Genomic DNA, 24,115 nt, shown 5'->3' with positions numbered 1-24,115 from the left:
CACATGTGAATTTTAGGAGTATATAACATTAAAAAAAAATAGAAGAGAGATTTACTAAACTGTTTATTTAGATAATATGTGAATCTCTCAGATTATCTTGCTTGAATAATAAATACTATTTGAATTCTAAATATTTCTTCAGTGCAGAGAAAAAGAAACAGAGAAAATTATATTTAGTTCTGTGTAAAAAAGCATCAGTCATATATAGTACTTGCAGAAAATGCGATCTGATATGGTATGCATAATTCAGAGAATTCATTTTTCAGTCTTTCATTCTATCTCCCACATCAACATAACTAGTTTGTTTTTAAAGCAATATTGAAGAAAGAGGTGATGTGTGTAATTATTGTACAGTGTTGTTTATTTTTCTTTTGAGTTAGTAGTTTTATTCAAATAGACACTGCATATACTACAAATGCCATATATTTCTATATAACTGTACAAAACATTGTTATTTTTATAAATATATATAGTATTTGAAAATATGAAGCTGCAATTAATAATCACTCCATAGGTGTTAATGAATTTATGATTGAGCAAATTAATAATTAGAACAAAAATATATCTATATGAAAACAAACTTCAACACAAATAATTTAAGACTATATAGTGTTACAGGCAGGTATTAAAATGGAGCACTTAATATTATTTAAACTATTCTGTCAATACAGTTTTGATGGAATTTATATAAAATACATCATTTTAAAATTTTATTTTGTGTTGCCTAATTCCAAAGAAGAATCAAGAATTACTTTTTTTCCTACAAATCAAAATTTTTCACTTAGTAGGCTAATTTAAAGAAAGACACACTTTTATCCCATGATTCGCATTTAGCCAAATAGACTTTGTGACACATGATCAGCATAGCCATGGGGAGACTGAGCTGCTGTGGCTGCCGCCTCTGAAACTCAATAAATAAAAAACTGGCCGTAACTTGTAAGTCTGTAAGTCTGGTGCCTTTGAAATCATTACATTCATTAAATACTCCTGCATTTATTTATTGCTTGCCTTTCATCATGAAATCAGAAAATGTCCCTTTTCAAAGCAATATGCATGAACCTGAGAGTGTGAGCAATCAATCTCAGGCAGCATTCTTATGCATAGCTGTAAAGTTGTAATTAACATATTAGGTTGACATTGGGATTACTGTGGTGCTTACCTGCTCCAACAACTTTGTCAATGGATATGTTGGTGGCATCCAATTCCTTAGCAAACTCATGAACTGCTTGGGTAGGGTCCTCATATGTGTGTGGGTCAACATAAGTCCTGAGACCTGGAAGTTTTACTGTTTAAAGAAAGGAAGAAAGGCATTACTGTAGCTAGATGTATAAAACCTTTACTGAGAAAGTTTTATGATAACATTATTAGTTTAAAAAAATTCCCATGACATTAAACTGCATCAACCTTTGGTTTATTCACAGAAATTATCAGACAGAAAAGTTAGAGTAAATAAGTTGAACAATTTAAGAAAAAAATTTCCTTGTAATGAAACAGAGAGAGGAGTTCTGTCTTTAAAATCAGTAGAAGGAAAATGGGAGAAGGCAATGGCAACCCACTCCAGTACTCTTGCCTGGAAAATCCCATGGGCAGAGAAGCCTGGTGGGCTGCAGTCCATGGGGTCGCTAAGAGTCGGACACGACTGAGCGACTTCACTTTTGTCACTTTCATGCACTGGAGAAGGAAATGGCAACCTGCTCCAGTGTTCTTGCCTGGAGAATCCCAGGGACGGGGGAGCCTGGTGGGCTGCCATCTATGGGGTCGCACAGAGTCGGACACGACTGAAGCGACTTAGCAGCAGCAGCAGTAGCAGCAGAAGGAAAATGAGGGGGTTCTTAAGAATAGAAGAATGGTTCAGAATTGAGTCTGCCCAGCAATGACTACCTGTAACAAGAGTGAGTGAATGCCTTCACACTATCACACATGTGTGATTCAACAAAATGAAATAACCAAATATTTATTATAGTGTCACATGTGACAATAAAGGAAAGTTTGTGAAATACTTTCACAAGGTGGGATAGCTGCTGTAATTATAGATAAATTAATTAGAGGATATAAAACAACATGTTTTTTGTCTGACACTGTTCTGCTTTTATTAACAATCATTCAAAATTATCCACTTCAATTATAGATCTAAATTAAACTGTAAGTATGTGTATATATGGGCTTCCTTGGTGGTTCAACGGTAAAGAATCCACTTGCCAATGCAGGAGACACAGGAGATCATAGGTTTAATCACTGAGTGGAGAAGATCCCTGGAAGAAGAAATGTCAGCCCACTCTAGTACTCTTGCCTGGAAAATCCCATGGATGGAGGAGCCTCGTAGGCTGCAGTCCATGGGGTCGGGAAGAGTCGGACACGACTGAGCGACTTCACTTTCACTTTTCACTTTCATGCACTGGAGAAGGAAATGGCAACCCACTCCAGTGTTCTTGCCTGGAGAATCCCAGGGACGGGGGAGCCTGGTGGGCTGCCGTCTATGGGGTCTCACAGAGTTGGACACGACTGAAGCGACTTAGCAGCAGCAGCAACTGAAATCTTACTGTGTGGAGCTTTTCAACATGTGTCCATGCTAAGTCACTTCAGTTGTGTCTGATTCTTTGTGACCCTATGGATCGTAGCCCAGCTGGCTCCTCTATCCATGGGGTTCTCCAAGCAAGAACACTGGAGTGGGTTGCCACACCCTCCTCAAGGGGATCTTCCTGACCCAGGAATTAAACCCACATCTCTGCTACTGCTACTGCTGCTAAGTCGCTTCAGTCGTGTCCAACTCTGTGTGCGACCCCATAGACAGCAGCCCACCAGGCTCCCCTGTCCCTGGGATTCTCCAGGCAAGAACACTGGAGTGGGTTGCCATTTCCTTCTCCAATGCATGAAGGTGAAAAGTGAAAGTGAAGTCGTTCAGTCCTGTCTGACTCTGAGTGACCCAATGGACTGCAGCCTACCGGGCTCCTCCGTCCATGGGATTTTCCAGGCAAGAGTACTGGAATGGGGTGCCATCTCCTTCTCCCACCCACATCTCTAAAGTTTCCTTAATTTGCAGGCGGATTCTTTACCACTACGGTCACCTGGGAAGGTGACCACCCAGCTTTTCAATATAGTTAAAGGCAATACAATTATTATCTATAAGTTTAATAATGGTGCCGAAGAGCTAAATTCCCAACATAAATCATACTTATAGCTTATCAAATATAAACTTTCTTCATAGTTTATTTAATCATTCTGAAGGTAGAAAATATTCACAATGTTCCAAATTAAAATTGCACAGACAAAAGATATAGGGGAATCATTTTTAATTTGATTTAATTTTAATGAAATTTCTATCATTTAGAAAAATAATTCACATTAGAAACAAGTTGGAATGTTCAAGAAACTTTCTCTGAAAACTTTCTCTAAAAAGGAAACCTAAAATCTATTAAAGTACATAACACTAATGCTTTAACATTAAATAATAATAGAATAAACTCCCACACTTTATGAACCAATATAACTGATTTTGATTTTAATGTTAGTAACATTAGTAAAATTATTTTAGCTAGGAAAGTGGACACCTAATAGTGATATATTTTTTTTCTTATCACACTATATTATTGAAGGATTTTTTTAACATCCTAAATTAGCAAATAAAATCAGACATTGTCTTTTCTGATACCACTTTTTAATAGAAAAATCTTAATGGCAAAATCACACCTGAACATTCTGGAATTTCTGAAGGTGTCTTTGAGTCAGTTTGGTAGTTCACATGAAACAGGTGTAGGGACTGTCATGAGAGCAATTGTTCCAGAGAGCCTTCAGCACAATGGCCATTCAGCCAATGAGTCCAGGATTTCAGAATTTAGATTAAGAAATGGTTAGTTTGCTAATCTACAGGATGACTCTGTGAATGCCATGTTACATCACATAATAATTTATGTTCCTGGGAAACCTCCATAGACGTTTTGAGTAAAGAGCCGCTTCTTCAGAAGCTGTTGAGGCAGCAGAACAGGTATGAAAGGTGAGGGAGCACATGGAGAATTGAGGAGAAAATGGGTTAGTGACTCTCCTTCCTCTGCCTGGTGTTGACCCCAACACTGGAAAAAGGCAACCACTCTCCATCCAAGGGCAGAGTGTTGATAATTGAGGTGACACTCATAGCTAGGGAATCAACATTCACAAAAAAGGAGAAGTAGTAAGTTTTTTGCCCTTGCTCTGGGCAAACTGTGAGTGGAGTTGCTTTGAAGTAAGAACTCTACTTTTCTGCAGTACAAAGAACGTACTAGGCATAAGAGGAGGAAAGCTCTGAAAAATATGCTTTTCAAGTGCCTAGCATTGACTGCCTGTGATTGTAGCTATTGCCCAGGAAAAGACAGAGCCTATTGCCATTATTAATAGCTTCATGTTAAGAAGGTTATTCACAAATAGAAATATCCTTTGGTTTCCTGGAGACAGAATTTGAGCTCAAAAATGCCCATTTCTTTGGAGCTCACACATCAGCTTGCATGCTTCTGCTGTTATTATAAGCATTATTGCTTCATATAAAAATAGTCACTCTTTAGTACAGTGGTCTACTATTATTTATTATTACACTAGAACTATTTCTATATTATCAATACTAAAACATTTTACTGTAAAACAAGCAAACAGATTTTCTTGCTTTGGGGTAAGGAAAACAGTAAAAGTAACCAAAGATTTAGTAAAAGATGTCAAGAAATGAAGTCTTCTTAGAACCTTTCTGTATAGTCATTTTGGTTACATTTTAAAGACACATCAAATGGAGGCTAGAATATGTGACCATCCCGTTTTGATTTTCCCGCTAGTCATTTCAAGTTTGGGGACTAGTAAAGTAAGAAAATCTGGCATTCCTTTTCAAGAGAAATGGTAGCATTTTTTAAAATTACATGAAAAATATTTTTCTTTCTAGTAAACAGTTACAAATATTCCACTTTGCCGAATTTAAGGAAATCAACTTGGGTGATATTTACTGGCAAAATATGGATATGGGGCTAAGGGATACAAATTGCTGCATATAAATTAGGTAAGCAACAAAAATATATTGTTTAGCATAGAAGTTATAGCCATTTACTCATAGTAACTTTTAATGGCATATGATCTGCAAAAATCCTGAATAACTATGCTGTACATGTGAAACTAATATTGTAAATCAACTATACGTAAATTTAAAGAAGGAATTACAAAGAAGATTTTAAAATGAGTTGTTAGGAAGGATGTCTCAAACATTTTAAATAAGCACCAGCTTTAAACAGTCTTGAAAGTGTGCTTTAGAGTTACCATTCCATTCCTGTCAACCCTAGAGAGTATCCATATTACTAAATAATCTAAAAATTAAATAGTCATTCCTGTATAAAATCAATCAAATTCTTCATGATTGATTAAAATCAAGTAAATGGCTTTTCTATCCACATGACATTTAGAGAAACAAAACAAATATAAACACATATACACACATCTCCAAGAAAAATGGCCTGTTCACCGTGGGAGCTCTGGCTGCTGATTTTTAACTGCCATCCCCAGAGGTTCCAGGAATCAGGTGATTCAGGATGCAAGCGCATAATCCCTTCACACCAATAATTAAGGGCAACACACAGAGTAACTGGGCTGTGTCAAGAAAACCAGATAATAAACACATGCACACGTGTTAAGCTGCACTACTTTACAGCTCGTTCTGTGCAAACACAGTAATTTACATTTCCATTTTACCAGCATGAGTTGCCCTAAGGATAGCAAAAAAGTAAAAAGGCCCAGGCAGAGAGGGCAAGGGGACAGGATCTTAGGAGGTGAAACACATTTCTTTCCTTTTGAAGCAATATTATAGGATTTGTAACAAGGCTGGAGGGAATGGTTCATAGCTAGAGCTTTTCAAAGTAATACCAAATAAATGGTTGAAATAAACCAGCTGTAGCATTAAGACACAGAAAGTTTATGACAGGCATATAAGGTACTTTATGTCCTTAAAGCTAGGGTAAAACACATTTCGTTTTTGTTTGGCTATCATAAGTATATTGTGTTTGAAGAAAATTAAAGCTTCAGCAAACTCCACCATAAAAACAAACAGCTAAAGCAGATTGGAGTCATAGAGGAACCTGCTTAAAATTGGTGCACAGAAATTTATCAATGCTTCAAGTTTATGAGATTTATAATTCCTATATAAAGAACCAAATCAGTACGGCCTGCTCTAAAGACAGTATTTACATCCATTGTCCAACTCAGATTAAGATGAACTTAATCCACAGGAATGCAACTGTTTTGACTAATTTATGCACAGTGAATGTGATGCAGTGTTTTGTGGGATCATGAAGGAAAAGCTAGATAAATATCCTGTAACTTGTTCATGCACTCTTTTAAAACTTTTGAGTTGCAAACCTAACTACTCCGGATTGAGATATTGATATTATATTATTGATATTGGTTTTTCTGTGAATTATTCTATAATGAGATGGAAAAGTCAAACAATGCTCTCTGTGAACTCTGCCTTTCTGTCTATCCTACTTTAACTTACATTTTGGAAAACACTTTTTTTTTTTTTAATCTACTATATGCTTCCTGCATGGTAACAACAGGTCATCAAGTTTTTACTGCAAAGTTACAGCCTTTAGATGGAAGTTCAATGACTAATAGGAAGTATCATGTTGAACTGAAAGCATTTATAGAAGGCAACTGCTGCTGCTGCTAAGTCGCTTCAGTCGTGTCCGACCCTGTGCGACCCCATAGACGGCAGCCCACCAGGCTCCCCCGTCCCTGGGATTCTCCAGGCAAGAACACTGGAGTGGGTTGCCATTTCCTTCTTCAATGCATGAAAGTGAAAAGTGAAAGTGAAGTCACTCAGTCGTGTCCAACTCTTAGCGACCTCATGGACTGCAGCCTACCAGGCTCCTTTGTCCATGGGATTTTCTAGGCAAGAGTACTGGAGTGGGTTGCCATTGCCTTCTCCAATAGAAGGCAACAGTGAATGTCAAAGAAAGTAATGCTTACAAGACTACATTAGTTACACTGAGATTATTGGAGAACATATAAGAATGAGTATAATCTTTGTACTAATTTCCAGGAGGACGTGCCACTGATTAGTAATCGCCACAATAAACTGAGCCATAGTTTGGAAAAGCAAAACACTTGGAATGATTTGTTTCGCCAGAAGGAAAAAAAAAAGTCTTTTTATTAGCTATAAATACTTTGTTTCTTAAAAGAGTATTTCTTTTAAAGAATATTAAAAATAGACTAAATTGTTTGATATTAAAATAAGAAGGGAAAGCATTGACTTCCTTATCAATTGGATATATCATGTAACTCCAAAGTAAAGTTTATTCTAAAGGCTTTCTCCTGGTTGGTTGACAAAATGGAGTCAGGCATTTCACATAAAAAAAGGTTGTTTATATTTACTTGGCAGTTAAGAAAGGAAAAAAGATTCCTATTTAGATTTCAGCAAATAACTAGGAATAAGGAAATTGAAGATACGCTTTGCCTTTCAGCCATGCAGAGCTGACTATAGTTATGTACTTCCCATCATGAGCATTATTTGAATATAAACCACCAGTTGCCCTTCATGTTAGTTTAAGTATGCTGCAATACAGACACGTAAAAATTACTTAATGCAGAGCCGTGGATTCCTTTCTCCATTTGAAATAAATGGAACTTGCTCAACCTTCTGAATTCTCTTTGTCAGGGGGAAGTTATCCAGTTTTAAGTCAACAACTGCTAAAAGTGAAATGGTAAAACCAAGACACCAAACATGTTTAGAAACTTACAGTGTCCATTCCCAAAATGAAGTCTTTTTTCATCTGCACCATGTTTCGACTTATGATAGCCACAGAACCTAGAGGTGAATCAAAGGAAGAGAACACAGAAAATAAATATACTGAAAACAATGATCTATGTTCAGAATGTGCAAAGCACACACAAAAAAGCATTTTCTATGAACAATTAAATGCTTTAGTGAAAGTTTAATGACTTCATATTTTCTAAATCCTCTAGAGAAAGCTTCTTTCTCTGGGGATCCTGGAAAGCTGCCTAATGAGGAGATATGGAGAGTAGCTTCCCCACTGTGCAGACTCCTTCAGTTCAGGTTTTATAACGGCCCTAGCACGTGTTTATAGTACTTTTTTAAAAACAACTGCTGTTCGAATGAATGGAGGGTAAAGTTTCCATTGTTAGTGATTAGTGCTGTGCAGCGTAGCCAGTGTTCTGGGTGAGGAAGTGTCAGGGAAATCTGGGGTGTATTTGATGAGAGAAGCGATAATTGGAAAAAGAAAGTAAAAACTGAGTGAGGTCAGAAGAGAGAAGAGAAACGGTATGTTTTGGAGAGTGGGGCACGAGATTAAGGAAAAAAAGAAACTCGAAACTAAAGGTGGAGAATCAAAAGAAAGGGAGAAAAAAGAAAGATCTAGAATACAAGTGGAGACATTCTTATTCGTTAAAATAACTTATTGACTAAACTCTTCAGAGTTTAGTGGCAATTGAGGGGAACAAGCAATGCAGTAATGAAAGTAAGTTGTAAAACAGACTGTGAACGCACCTCCCAATCAAAACATAGGTGACGACTGTGAGGAGGATAATTGCTACCGCCGCTGAAATGGCAATCATTACCACTTGGCTATTTTCACCAGAGATGGAGAAAGCTGTGAGGTTGGAGAGAAAACAATAAGAAAAAACTAGGCATTGACAGAGCATAACTAAACTTTACCTGAAAAAGTTGATAAATTAAGTCATATTTTTTCTGCTTTTACCTAAAAGATGGCTTGCTGTCTAATACAACATAAAAAGAATTCTTCATTTAGTGTAAAATGATAGACATTTTGTATAGTTTTACTTGAAGTTTCTGATTAATAAGAATAAATACTCTGTTTTCATGGTATGAAATGCTCACTAGTTGAGCATCTACTGCACGAAACATGCTGAACTGATTTTCTTTATACTCATTGGCAAGAGGCTCATCAGATAAATAGAAATCATCAGAGAAATACAGGGGATAGTTCAAGTTTCCCAGAATGAAATACAAAAACTTTCTCATTAGTTTGCTTAGTCTCTAACGTCTGTATTTATTTAAAAGATGGTATAATACCTGTCCTATGGACCTCAACACATCTCACCAACAAATTGTTCCTGTCCCTGTATTTCCTACCTTAGTAAATGGCCCATCACTCACTCACTCACCAATACCAGGTATTAGCAAATATTCTCCAGGAGCCAAATCTGGCCTGCCATCAATTTTTGTATAGCTCAGAAACTCAGAACAACTTATATTTTTTAATGGTTGTAACAAATCAAGAGAAGATTTTGTGATATGAGAAAATTATATAAAATTCAAACTTTGGTGTCCATAAATAAAATTGCATTGGAGCATAGCCACATTCATTTATTTGTTCATTGTCTATGGCAGCTTTTATACTAAAATTAGTGAAGTTGTATAGGAGCAACAGAAACTGTATGTACACTAAGCATAAAATATTTATTTTCTAGCCCCTTACAGAAAATGTTTACTGACCCTTGACTAAACCCAATGCTTCTCTAACTTTGTTATTCATTTGCTATTGTGTCCAACTCTTTGTGACCCCATGGACTGCAGCACACCAGACTTCTCTGTCCTTCATTATCTCCCAGGGTTTGCTCTCTAACTTATTCACATAAATCACTTGAGGATCTTTTGAAGAAAGCAGTTTCAGGCGGTCTGGAGTGGGGACTGAAACTGTGCATATCTTATGAGCTCCCAGTAATGCTGATGCTGCTGATTTTAGACCACAGCATTTTAAGTAACAAAGATGTAGGCCATAAATATAAAGTCACCTGTCTTCTCCCTCTCCTGATTATTCTGCATCCAATTAATCATGAAATTCTTTTAAATATTTTAGTTTCTGTCTTCATTTCTCTTCTGGATAACAATAAAAAAATTCCCAACTGATCTCTATTTGCAGGCCTTGCCTATCTTAGCTGGCCACCGGAGTATTCCTGCTAAATCATGAGTTTGATTATGTCATTCTCATGTATAAAAGTTTTGCAGGGCTCTTTGTCACTTTCTGGATAAAATGTGTGTATTCCATTTAGGATCTGTTCTCTGTCTAAATCTCTAGCCTCATCTGCTAACAAAATCCATAAACATTCTAATCTCTATACTTTCTAAAATATGCACACTTCCTGGAACATTCCCTCTCATAGACTCATACTTTAACATTTATTGTTTTTATATTCATAAATGCTGATTAAACAAATAAATGAGTTGGATATCAAAAGAAGAGCTTAGAAGAGGCGGTTAAGTTATATTATCACCGCTTCAGAAACCAAGGTCACATCTTGAGCCTGATGAAAATCTAAGGCTGGAAGATTTTCTCCAAAATACTTCAATTTAGGGAATAGTTGAATGATGCAAATTAAAAAAAAATAACATGGCAGATAGACTATTAGAAGTTTTCTAAACATCTGAAAAAAAAAAGAACTGAGTGTGGTAGGATGGTATACTCATAATATAAACTGTTGCAAGCACTTTATTCTTTACAACCAGAAAACTATTGTTTATACTTCCATGGCAGTCGTGGGAGTGCCTGCTAGGATCTCTCTACTGCCAAGCCTGCAGTGGGCAGACAGCCTCCAGCTGCTGCGCCTTCAGTATCCACTGCAGTCACACTCTCCTCAATGACTAACCATGGCAAGGGGACTGGAGCCAGGCTACTTGTGCCCCATGCACGACTCCTGCAAAGGGTGATCTTCATTCTGGGGCTCACCATTAGCTTGGTGAGACTCTCGGAGCTGCGTTGCTTTCTGAGGCTCATTATTCTGAACTCGGCTTTCTTTCTGTCTTCATAGATGGCTGACCTACATCTCAGTCTGAGGCTCTGCTTGGCCATATCCGCTCCTCCTGTTTTATTTTTTATCTGTTTCCCTTCCCTTCCCTCCCCAAAGCTCTTGTAATTCTACCTTAGTATCTGCTTTCCAGAAAACCTGAACTGATGCATCCCTATCCGTTGGCTATACATCATGAGTCATTTGTAAAATAACTTAACCTTGTAATTCAATAATGTTCCATGAACATATAATAATCACTTTATCTCATGCTTTGGTAAATTTTATCCAGTTTATAAAATAAAGGTCAGAGAAGCTAGGAGACTAAACATGACAGAAAAAAAGAATTTTCTTTTCATCAAAGACAGGATTAAACTTGACCCCTCTACAATTCCCTCTAGTTCTCAATATAGATAAATTCCAGAGACTATCTAAAAACACATGACCAAATCAAATTATTTTTGTGCTGGAAATTGGCAAACATTTGAAAGAATAATATTGATTAAATGTGTGTGATAGAGTTGTCTAATAGTTTTATGTGGCATACTGTCAACAATCTATATCTATTATAATTCTTAGAAATTTAGTTTGACTCTGTTTCCCACAGCAAACTGCTTCCCCTGTGTCTAGTCTCTTCCCATTTTTGTCCATCCTACACACGCTGTCCACTGTCTTTCCCTAAGGAAGACTGGTGAGGAGTACATTCTCAAGAGCAGAATGCCCGGCTTTGTACCAATTTGCTATGTGATGTAATATGATTGTTGTAAGGATTAAAGGAGTTAATACAAGTTAAATACTAGAACAGTGCTAAACACATAATAAGGATTTAATAAATCTATTTTTGTTATTTCCTTTTCCTTGTGAAGAACCGGAAAAAGTACTCCATGTCTTACAAAATTACATACGACAGTCTAATTTTGATATACAAAGTTCTTTATATAATGGTTCCACTCTACTTTTATCAGGCGTTCTTAATAACCCCTAAAAATAGGGTCCAAGAGATAAAGTTGCTGCATACGCATTCATTAGAAACAATGAAAAGGCAGTATGAAGCATTTAGCAGTGCTGACTGAATTGTCCCCAGGCCAATCTTCTTGAATAGTAATATCCAATAAGCTCTTCCAATGCCAAAACTCAGCTTTATCCCATATATGTTTGTTCCACAAATTCCTTGGATGTTCAAATTACATACTATACATTTAAACAGGACACACACAGTGCCTGCTATACTACTATACCAGGTGATATTTTAAGTACTTTATAAACATCAATTAACTTAATCAATATAAAAACCATATGGAGTCACGATAGTGATCTTTCCCAGTTTTCAGATAGGGAAACTAAGACATTGGAGACTGAAGTGGTGTGTCACGGTCATCCTAATGGGTGTCAGTTTACGCCAGGGTCCCTTTCTTAAGCCTACACTGCGCCTTCCTTTTGTAGTCACAAAGCACACACTCCAGATTCAGTTTCTGCCCACAGGGTTTCTAAAATATTAGACTGTCAGTTTTCTCAAACATGCCACACTGTTCCATGTCTGGACGTCTTGCTTTGGTGGATGCCATCTTTGTTCTATGAAAGTCCTTTTACTCATATATACTCTATAAGTTTTCTGGGGGACTTAGCATAACTTTCTTTCTTTCTTTTCCTTTTTAATGTGCAATAGCAGCACTGGATCAGTACTCCAAAATCTGGAGACTCTAGGCTCATTGACTTTACTTACTAGCTCTGCAATCTCAGGAAGGGAAAAAAAAAAAAAAAAAAGAACTCTGTGTCCTAGACCACAGATAAAAATAAATAATAGTATCTGAATAGCTTACTGAATGGGATCAGATTACATGTTTATGAGAATACCTTACATACTGTCACAAAAATACATGGGTTCTAGAATCAGACCCATAATTTACCAATTGAGCAACTTTAGAAAACTTACTTAACTTCTCTAAGCCTCAGTTTCCTCTTCTATAAAATGATGATAATAAATGTAAAGCACTGACACATAGATAATGTGTGTTAGTCGCTCAGTCATGTCTGACTTTGTGACCCCATGGACTACAGCCATCCAGGCTCCTTCATTTGTGGAATTCTCCAGGCAAGAATACTGGAGTGGGGTAGCTATTCCCTTCTCTAAGGATCTTCCCAACCCAGGGATTGAACCAGGGTCTGCCACATTGCAGGCAGATTCTTTGACCTGATAGTAAGAAACTTTAAATCACTTAGGAAAATATATGGTTATGGTAAACCAAGATCAAAAAATACTAACTAAATTCCAGATAAAGTAAACTATGTTCTACTAAGAAATATTTATATGTCTTATGAGTAAAACTTTATAATTAAAAAAATAAAAACTAGAATAATCAATATACTGTTAATTCCAAGCAGGAGGTTTCTTATATCTTCTAAATATCAATCTGTAATAAATAAGAAAAATCCTTAGAGTTCTTATGAAGATATCATTTTGATTTAAAAAATGAAGTGAGAGTTTTCATTTTTTTTCTTTTTTCCCTAAGAAAAAAGGTAATGTTTAAACCTATATTTACTTATTTTTAAACTCTGGAAGAAATCTATAGTAAAATACTAAGAGTGAATGGATTAAAAAAAAATCAAACTGTGCAATTGAAAGATTTTTATAAATGGAGGAGGGTATTAAAAAAGGTTCTCTTTCTCTCTATCTTCTTTTCATCTGATCTATCAATCAATGGAAATATAGCAAATATAAAACTTGTTTGCAAAAGTCCTAAGAATCTCATTTTTAAATGGGATGTTTCTTAAACCTCAGACACTGATGCCTCATTAGAAGATCATGCATAACATGACCACAGCTCTATCTGTGGTAAATTTGGAATCACATTACAATTGTAGAATTTGTGGTTGGTTTTGCAAATTTACTTATCAGACAGGGTTAACTGCTAATTAAGAATGTGTGAGGTTAGACTGGTGTTCCAAACTACGCATTAATATAATACATATTTATCTAATGGTGTTCTGCACCTCCTGCTCCTCAATATGCCTAGTTTGTAACACACTATATAATAAATATTTGATTTTTATAGTTCTGTGATTTGTGATCTCTCTTGTTAAAGCAACTATTCATTTTGGTGTTGTTAATGCCAATAACTATTTAAAAGTTTGAAAAAATTCCATCTACAATCATTTCAAAATGAGGAACTTTCTTTGTGGCACTTAAAATTTATAAAAAGACTTAGAACTGAAAATTTTAAATTGCAATTGTAATTTATTATTGCGGCATCTAAAATTTTAAATTTGTTTTAAACCTCTTCACAGAGATTTGGACTTCCACGGTATTTTGCATCCTTGTTTTTATGTCCTCAAAGGGTGATTTCTCCGTGTTCATTCCATCACAGGAAGATTAGGTGAGGTCTAACATACAGACTCCATATCTGAGACTTGAATCCTCTTTGCCATCCAAGGGGGATTGGTTCCAGGACCTTCTATAGATACCAAAATTTAAGGATGCTAAAGTCCCTTTTATAAATTGGTGTAGTATTTACATATAACTTAAACACATCCTGCCTTATACATTGAAGCATCTCTAGATTACTAATAATATATAATAAAAATTAATGCAATGTAACTAGTTGCTGGATTGCCATAAATTAAATTTGTGCTTTTTGGAATTTTCTGGAATTGTTTTGTACATATATATGTGTATATATATATATATATGTATATGTATATATACAAATTTTATTGAAGTACAGTCTAGTGGATTTACAATGCTGTATTAATTAATTTCTGCTGTACAACAAAGTGACAGTTATACATATATATTCTTTTTCAAATTCTTTCCTATCTATTCCACTATGGTTTTATCACAGGATATTAAATATTGCTGCTGTTATTGTTCAGTTGCTCAGTCTTGTCCAATTTTTTGTGACCCCATGAACTGCAGCAGGCCAGGCTTCCCTGTCCTTCACCATTCCCGGAGCTTGCTCAAGCTCATGTCCACTGCGTTGCTGATGTCATCCAACCATCTCATCCTTTGTCATCCCCCCATCTCATCCTTTATCATCCCCTTCTCCTTGTGCCTTCAATCTTTCCCAGAATCAGGGTCTTTTTCAATGAGTTGGTTCTTCCCATAAGCTGGCCAAAGTGTTGGAGTTCAGCTTCAGCATCAGTCCTTCTAATGAATATTTAGGGTTGAATTCCTTTAGGGTTGACTGGTTTGATCTCCTTGCAGTCCATGAGACTCTCAAGAGTCTTTTCCAATACCACAGTTCAAAGGCATCAATTCTTTGGCACTCAGCCTTTTTTATTGTCCCACTCTCACATACATACGTGACTACTGGAAAAACCATAGCTTTGACTATATGGAACTTAGTAGGCAAAGTAATGTCTCTGCTTTTTAATTCACTGTCTAGGTTTCTCATTGCTTTTCTTCCAAAGAGCATCTTTAATTTCATGGTTGCAGTCACTGTCCACAGTGATTTTGGAAACCAAGAAAATAAAGTCTGTCTCTGCTTCCAGTTTTTCCCCGTCTATTTGCCATGAAGTAATGGGACCAGATGCCATGATCTTCTTTTTTTAAATGCTGAGTTTAAGCCAGCATTTTACTTTCTTGTTCATCTTCAGCAAGAGGCTCTTTAATTCCTCTTTGCTTTCTGCCATAAGGGTGGTGTCATTTGCATATCTGAGGTTATTGATATTTCTCCCTTCAACCTTTATTCCAGTTTGTGCTTCATCAAGCCTGGCATTTCACATGATGTACTCTGCATGTAAGTTGCATAAGCAGGGTGACAATATACAGCCTTGACTCCTTTCCCAATTTGGAACCAGTCCATTGTTCCATGACTGGTTCTAACTGTTGTTTCTTGACCTGCATACAGATTTCGCAGGAGACAGGTAAGGTGGGCTGGTATTCCAATCTCTTAAAATTTTTCCACAGTTGTAATGATCTACACTGTCAAAGGCTTTAGTGTAATTAATGATGCAGAAGTAGATGTTATTCTGGAATTCTCTTGTTTTTTCAGTGATCCAAAGGATGTTGTTAATTTGATCTCTGATACTCTGCCTTTTAAAATCCAGTTTGAATATCTGGAAGTTCTTGGTTCACATATTGTTGAAGCTTGAAGGATTTTGAGCACTACTTTGATAGCATGTGAAATAATTGTAATTGTGTGGTAGTTTGAACATTCTTTGGCATTGCCCTTCCTTGGGATTGGAATGAAAACTGATCTTTCTAGTTCTGTGGCCACTGCTGAGTTTTTCAAATTTGCTGGCATACTGAGTGCAGCACTTTAACAGCATCATCTGCTAGGTTTTGAAGTAGCTCAGCTGGAATTCCATCACTTCACTAATTTTGCTAGCAGTATTGCTTCCTAAGGCCCACTTGACTTCACACTCCAGGATGTCTGGCTTTGTGTGAGTGACCACACCATTGTGGCTCTCTGGGTCATTTAGATCTTTTTTGTGTATTTTTTCTGGGTATTCTTGTGACCTCTTCTTAATATCTTCTGCTTCTGTTGCTGCTGCTGCTGCTAAGTCACTTTAGTCGTTTCCGACTCTGTGCGACCCCATAGACAGCAGCCCACCAGGCTCCCCCGTCCCTGGGATTCTCCAGGCAAGTACACTGGAGTGGGTTGCCATTTCCTTCTCCAATGCATGAAAGTGAAAAGTGAAAGTGAAGTCGCTCAGTCATGTCCGACTCTTAGTGACCCCATTGACTGCAGCCCACCAGGCTCTTCTGTCCATGGGATTTGCCAGGCAAGAGTACTGGAGTGGGGTGCCATTGCCTTCTCCACTGCTTCTGTTAGGTCCGCACTGTTTCTGTCCTTTATTGGGCCTATCTTTGCATGAAATGCTCCCTTGGTATCTCTAATTTTCTTGAAGAGATCTCTAGTGTTTCCCATTCTATTGTTTTCATCTTTTCCTTTGCATTGTTCATTTAGGAAGGCTTTCTTATCTCTCCTTGCTCTTCTCTCAAACTCTGCATTCAAATGGATATATCTTTCCTTTTCTCCTTTGCCTTTAGCGTCTCGTCTTTTCTCAGTTATTTGTAAGTCCTCCTGAGACAACCACTGTATCTTTTTGCATTTTTTTTCTTGGGGATGGGGATGGCCTCCTGTACAATGTCACAAACCTCAGCGCATAGTTCTTCAGGCACTGTGTCTATCAGACCTAATCCCCTGATTCAAATTGTCACTTCCACTATATAATCATAAGGGATTTGATTTCATTTATACCTGAATGGTGTTATCTGCATATCTGAGGTTACTGATATTTCTCCCGGCAATCTTGATTCCAGCTTGTTTTTTTTTTGGGCTCCAAAATCACTGCAGATGGTGATTGCAGCCATGAAATTAAAAGACGCTTACTCCTTGGAAGAAAAGTTATGACCAACTTAGCATATTCAAAAGCAGAGACATTACTTTGCCAACAAAGGTCCATCTAGTCAAGGCTATGGTTTTTCCTGTGGTCGTGTATGGAGAGAGTTGGACTGTAAAGAGGGCTGAGTGCTGAAGAATTGATGCTTTTGAACTGTGGTGTTGGAGAAGACTCTTGAGAGTCCTTTTGACTGCAAGGAGATACAACCAGTCCATTCTGAAGGAGATCAGCCCTGGGATTTCTTTGGAAGGACTGATGCTAAAGCTGAAAGTCCAGTACTTTGGCCACCTCATGCAAAGAGTTGACTCATTGGAAAAGACTCTGATGCTGGGAGGGATTGGGGGCAGGAGGAGAAGGGGACAACAGAGGATGAGATGGCTGGATGGCATCACCGACTCAATGGACGTGAGTCTGAGTGAACTCCGGGAGTTGGTGATGGACAGGGAGGCCTGGCGTGCTGCGATTCATGGGGTTGCAAAGAGTTGGACACGACTGAGCGACTGAACTGAACTGAACTGATACCTGAATGGCCTATTGGTTTTCCCTATGTTCTTCAATTTAAGTCTGAATTTTGCAACTAGGAGTTCATGATCTGAGCCACAGTCAGCTCCTGGTCTTGTTTTTGCTGATTGTACAGAGGTTTCCCATTTTTGGCTGCATAGACTATAAACAATCTGATTTCAGTATTGACCATCTGGTGATATCCATGTGTACAGTCATCTCTTGTGTTTTTGGAAGAGGGTTTGCTATGACCAGTGTATTTTCTTGGCAAAACTCTGCCTTTGTCCTGCTTCGTTTTGTACTCCAAGGCCAAACTTGCCTGTTACTCCAGATATCCCTTGACTTTCTACTTTTTTACATTTTTGATTCAAGGTTTTTTGGATCTGTGAATGTGGAACCCATAGATCTTGAGGGCCAACTGTGTAGATTTATGTTTTTGAGGATGGAAGCACCCTTTTGAGCAGAGGAATTGTCATATTTCAGCTGTGAGCTCGTAAATTCTAACACTAGGTTCTCATACCTTGCAGAAGGTAGAGCTAGCATTTCTAATTGTCTGACAAAAAATGTGTGATAAAATATTTATTTTATCATGTTAATTTAAACAGCTTTTATAATTTTTGTTAATCTTGACTATTTCTATGAAACATGAAATTTGGGCATGAAATTCTACCATACCAATAACAATGCAATTTTGTATCATGAATCAAATATTTATAAAATAGGAAATATAGATACGGAGAGAAAAGGCACCTTGAAACTGTCAAAAGAGATTACTGGGTTTCATTTCAATTGTATGCTGGGCATTGTCAGACTCTCCCTTGATTATCTGTTTCTAAAGAGTGTTCATCTTTGTCTTTGAGCCTGTTTTACAACTGTGAAGTTAGTTCTAAGTAAAAAACTAAGAATAGTTATATACAGTATATAATTTTTCTCATTACAATTAGAATGATTCATTAACTAGAGATATGACTTTTATGTTAGAAAAGATGACCTCAATCATTATAGTTATTGTCCTACAGTATATTAATCAGATTTGGATTAACCAATTTATGTAAGTTTTCCTGATGGTCTACACTCATACACACAAACAGACACAAACATACAAATATGTATGTGTATGTATATATGTATTTGTTCTTCATGCTGCTGCTGCTACCGAGTCGCTTCAGTCGTGTCCGACTCTGTGCGACCCCATAGACGGCATCCCACAAGGCTCCCCAGTCCCTGGGATTCTCCTGGCAAGAACACTGGAGTGGGTTGCCAGTTCCTTCTCCAATGCACGAAAGTGAAAAGCGAAAGTGAAGTCGCTCAGTCGTGTCCGACCCTTAGCAACCCCATGGACTGCAGCCTTCCAGGCTCCTCCATCCATGGGGTTTTCTAGACAAGAGTACTGGAGTGGGGTGCCATTGCCTTCTCCATATTTCCCTTTAAATCTGTTTAATTTGTTACTAGCTTCTTAATTAATAAGATAAATGAAATCTTTAATCTGTGTTTATTTTAATTAATATTGTAGCCATGATTTTATCTTTTTAAAATTATATTTTAGTTGAGGTTTTTTTCTAATATGAACCAAATGCATTTGAAGAAAAGCAGAGTGCTATTGGGAAATGTTTGCCAATTTTATAAATTTAGAGTCAGACACACAGGAATATCCAAATTACTTGTGAATGTTAATGAGGTGATGAATGAAGTTTAGATATCCTTAATCTCCAAATGATACTAGATCCATGAGAATTAAAACAATATTAAGTTCCTCATGGATCATCAAGTTTCTTTCTTTATAGTTCATTGAACCATGCAATGAACCTGGAATATCTGAATTAAGAGGTACTTTAATATTCAAGTTAACTTTAATATTAAAGTTAAAATATTGCCGTGAACATTGTAATGTTCCTCAAAGACATTTATGACAAATAGAAGATTAGAAGCATTCCAGGCATTAGAATATGTTCCATTTGTAAAAGAGAAAAAAAAAAAGATATACACTTACACAAGCACAAGTATACATATACAATGCTATACAAAATTATTAAATGTTCCCCAAGAAATAGTGAGGGACAGGGGAGCCTGGATGCGGCAGTCCGTGGGGTAGCAAAGAGTCAGACACGACTGAACGACTGAACGACAACAAGAAGCAATATACTCTCAATGTATCACATATTTAACTAAACTGATTGTGAGAATGAATTATCAGACATCTTTGCAACAGCCTTTCCCTCATACACTGTATTGAAGAAAATACGTACAGTCTGGACTGGTTTCAAACTCAAACTTGCGACTGTTGGTCCCATATCCAGCTGCGGTCCGGGCTCGGATTTGGAATACATATGTAGTACCAGGCTTGAGGCTACTGATGGTAACATTAGTGCCTCGTGCCCTGAGAATCGTATAACTTGTTTCTTGTTCCTGCTTTGAGGTAAGAAAAATCATGTTAAAACCGAATCTTCCTAGTCATGTCAGATGGTAAAAAGCTGAACCCCTCTAAACCAGTTCTTTTAGATTTAACACAGCTCATATGATGGATAAGATATGACAATTGTTTAACTCTCTGAATGTAATAGAGGCATTTTTAAGCTAGAAATATTTATAGAATGTCCCATCTTGGATAAAATAATCTGTTCCCTGCAAATAATGCAGAAATAATTAGTCTTCATTTTTGCCAGTTAATGAATATGTGGATGAAAATAAGTTACCTTCAAAGCCAAAGCTGAATGAAAGCTTCAGTCTAATTTTAAGAATAAACTTTCAAAGAGGAAAATATCCCTTGAATTAAGCTTAACAGGCATCTCAGAAATATTTCTATTAACTGTAAACTATTAAATTTTAAAAGGTCCAAGTTTTATGCACAATTCTACATTAATAACTTCCTTAGTATCAACTATATTTGCAATGTGTTTAATCTAAGTCACTGTGGTTTAGTAGAGATGAAAATCTTCAGATAAATGTCTAGAAATATTTCCCCAAAGAATTCACATTGTACATTGGGAGGTTCACATTGTACATGAATTATAAAGGCTTTTTGTGTCAAGCCTTGTTTATAAAAATTGACTTTACATAGAATTGTGTTTTTCCTTTAACATACATTAGTATATAAGTACCTAAGTTCAAGTAATGGTGGAATGTCCCTGGTACCTGGGATGGGCCTGGAATAGGAGATATAGAACAATGCATATCCTCAACCCAAACTAAATAGAATATTACAGAAAAAAAAGTCATGCATTACATATACTTTTTAGCTAAAGATGCTGGTTATGTATCAGATAGCATTTGAGTTAGTATATTAAATAATGAAGAAGGCTGAATGTATTTACTTTACAGAAATCATTATTTTATGTGTTAAAAAATTTATTAAGCATATATCTACATGGTTGTATTCATCATCATTAATGAACTAAATAGTCAAGACCTTGACTAGTCAAGTCTAGTCAAAGTTAGATCTTTTAGGGCTTAAATCTTAGTGAAACATTAAAAATATTTCTAAGTATCATACATATTTGGAAAAAAATTTTAATTTCAAAATTTATGAATATTTGCTATAAATATTTGTATAAAGTAATTTAAAATAATATTATACATAAGTATACATTGACTTTAAAATGCTTAGACAATAAAAATAGATTCAGTCACTTTTTCCTATGCTAGTTAATATTGTTTCAAAATATTGTTTTATGCTTTCTTTGAAATAAGTTCGGAAAATGATTTATGTTTGTAAAAGATATGAATGTAGGTTAGTAGTATGTTTGAATCAGCTCTACAGAAAAGTTGGGTGTTCCCTGGTTCTGCTATCCAGTCTGAACTGAGGTGCATCATTAATTACCTTTTTATTGTGTTGTATCATCTATAAAACATGGATTCTTATATTTGCTATCCTGTCACATTTTTAAAAATAGAAGATTATGATCAAATGGGTATTTGACAGTACCACAGTGGATCACTGAAAGCTAGGAGGTAATTTATTCATACTATGATTTTGGCACAATGAGGTTTATTAGGTCTCACTTTCTCTCAGTCAAAGAGACATATCCTTTTCCCTATAGGGGGCAGTATGAAAAAAATGGCATCATACTTGTTAAATACTTTAATTTCAAAAAACAGCATAACCACATAGTGCAGAGAAATGCTTATACATTACATATTTTTTTGCATAACTGACCATACCACTAATTCTCACATCTCTTAATGATCCATTTTCATTTAGAAGAAGATATGCAACACAGGGGAAAACATATTACATGAGGAGTGATGACTGTCAGAATTCAAAACAGAGAACCAATGTTTATTAGCAATGAGGCTATGAGAAATTCAAATGTCACTGACTCTGTTTTTGTAATTGTAAAAGAACCTATTTACTTACTCTCATCAGATTATCAAACAACTCAAAATAATGTATGTAGACATGTTCTGTAAATAGAAGCTATCAATACACAATTCATTTTAAAATACTTTGTAAACTGCAGCAGATAAATGAATATGTTATGTTCATATTAGTAGCTATGAAACCACCCAGCTCTATTGATAAGGTTTGAATACATCTTGTTTTCAAACCTCACCATAATTTATAACCAGGGAGAAATAAGTGGTACCTAGAGTGATGAAATATCATGGCCTGAATTATACTTACAAATAATTATGTACTTATTTTTTACAATTGTATTACCAAACACAATTTTATAATGTGAGGCACACATACTCCCATCTTCTAATCTCCTTGTACAAAGTAAAGAAAGCTTTCATCATCAGCTCAATAATATAATGGTTTTGTTACCAGTTCAACATTCATATCAGTATTAAATAAAATTCATGTGAATGTGAAGATCAGGAAATGATGCTTAATGCAATGAACTTAGGAATGAACTTAGGAATGAACTTAATGCAATGAACTTAGGAACTTCATCAGTAGATGAAGGAATTGCTATATAATGGTTGTTTAGAACAAGGGTCTCCTGTAGAAGACACAAATGTCATCTCTAATATCATAACTAGATGGCTTACATTCAATGGTAACATCTTTGCTATGGCTTATTGCTGTAGAATGGGGGATATTCAATACAATAATTTCTAAACCCTCCTCTACCTATAAATCAAAGGTAGCACATGACCAGAGTTCTAAATAGAGCATTTTCACAAGCTAGCAGTGTCATTCGTTTCTTTGCAAGAGTATACTCATGAGAAAATAACCTCTTTCCTGACACAATTCAACTCTTTTAACATTATCTCCCCACCTTTTCATAGTATTTGACCTCATAGTCCAATATGATCCCATTAGGGTGTTCAGGTTCTTGCCAGGATAAAGAAATGCTGTTTCTGGATGTCCGGTCTTTCTTAATCGTCATGACAGGTGATGGAGCTGTAAAGAGAGGATGGGAGGGTATGATGGGAGAAGGAAAATTAATTGGATTGGGAAGGGCAGTAAAGAAGAGCAGAGAGGGAAGGGGACAAGCAAATGGAGCCTATCATTGTTCTAATCTTGGCAAGAAAGCACTATTTCCATTTCAAAGGCTCTTGAGGATTAATCTGGCCCCATATCAAGCCTCAGCAGCTGGATTATAGCCCTGGTACATAGAGGCCTGTGGAAATGAGCTGAGATTTTCAGCTGCTGGTGGACTAGTGGCAAGTGAGCAGATGTTTTCAATCTGCTACTATAATGTAAGCAATGAAATATATTTGATATATTAAAAAAGAAAAAAAATATTAGGACTACCTATTTGTTATAATGTTGCAAAGTTATGAATGCCAGAGTCTTCAGCTCATTGATAACATTTTCATATGCAACTCTGTAAGAGGACTGGAATCCATTATGCACAAGGAGTCCCATGGTATCCATAGGTAATAATAATATTTAGTGTATTGTAAAATAGATAGGATTTAGGACATAGTAAAATAGATCTTGACTTCTGACAAAAAAGCTCTCATGAATAAAAATATATATACCAGGAAACAAGAATCTCTACTTTTACATTTCCATTTCTTAAAAAAGTATATTTAATAAGAAGTACTGAGGAAGCGGGTGCTCTTCGTGTCACAATTCTCTAGATATATTTTGAGGCTCTTATTGGGTGGTGACTCTTTGTTATGTTTTTCCTATGCATTATCAAAAATATAAATATGAATAAAAAACATCTGTCTGGATCAGATATCACAGGGTCACCATATTTTCTAATGGAAGATTAAACATGTTTTAAGTGATATCAGACTTCAAATCCTTCCATTAAAAAGAAAAATGCATACTATCCATCAATGCACTCTTGGTTTCAAATCTCAGTCTTGGTACACTGGCCAACCAAAATCGCCACTGTGAAGTTCAGCAGCGTTCTTCTCTAATGGAATGCAGTAAAACAATTACAAACATGAAACAAACAAAAATCAAGAGTTCTCAGGAACACCAACTGTTGAATTGCTTTCATTACTAAGGGACATATTTTTTAAAGACTTTTCTCAAATCAAGGATTATTAGAACCCTATGTATTTGCCTTTCCTATAAGAGCTAGCAATAGATGTTTCCTATACA

At 36.2% G+C, this 24,115-nt stretch overlaps 1 protein-coding gene across 2 annotated transcripts in view; it reads right to left on the bottom strand.

Moving 5' to 3' along the window:
- EPHA3 (EPH receptor A3) overlaps positions 1 to 24,115 on the bottom strand; it is a 407,461-nt gene that overhangs the window by 59,767 nt on the left and 323,579 nt on the right. Inside the window, exons 6-10 of one of the 2 annotated variants that reach the window (XM_027553293.1) lie at positions 22,830 to 22,954; positions 19,854 to 20,013; positions 8,504 to 8,606; positions 7,737 to 7,804; positions 1,160 to 1,285 (exon numbers count right to left, since the gene is read on the bottom strand). In XM_027553293.1, the coding sequence (XP_027409094.1) occupies positions 1,160 to 1,285; positions 7,737 to 7,804; positions 8,504 to 8,606; positions 19,854 to 20,013; positions 22,830 to 22,954 (582 nt within the window). Of the gene's footprint in view, positions 1 to 1,159; positions 1,286 to 7,736; positions 7,805 to 8,503; positions 8,607 to 19,853; positions 20,017 to 22,829; positions 22,955 to 24,115 lie in introns of both variants that reach the window. The other variant, XM_027553216.1, reaches the window with a different exon arrangement.

The sequence above is a fragment of the Bos indicus x Bos taurus genome, chromosome 1 (genome assembly GCF_003369695.1).
Source record: "Bos indicus x Bos taurus breed Angus x Brahman F1 hybrid chromosome 1, Bos_hybrid_MaternalHap_v2.0, whole genome shotgun sequence".
Classification (NCBI taxonomy): domain Eukaryota; kingdom Metazoa; phylum Chordata; class Mammalia; order Artiodactyla; family Bovidae; genus Bos; species Bos indicus x Bos taurus.
The sequence above is the reverse complement of the archived record's forward strand: the minus strand, read 5'-3'. Positions and strand labels throughout refer to the sequence as shown.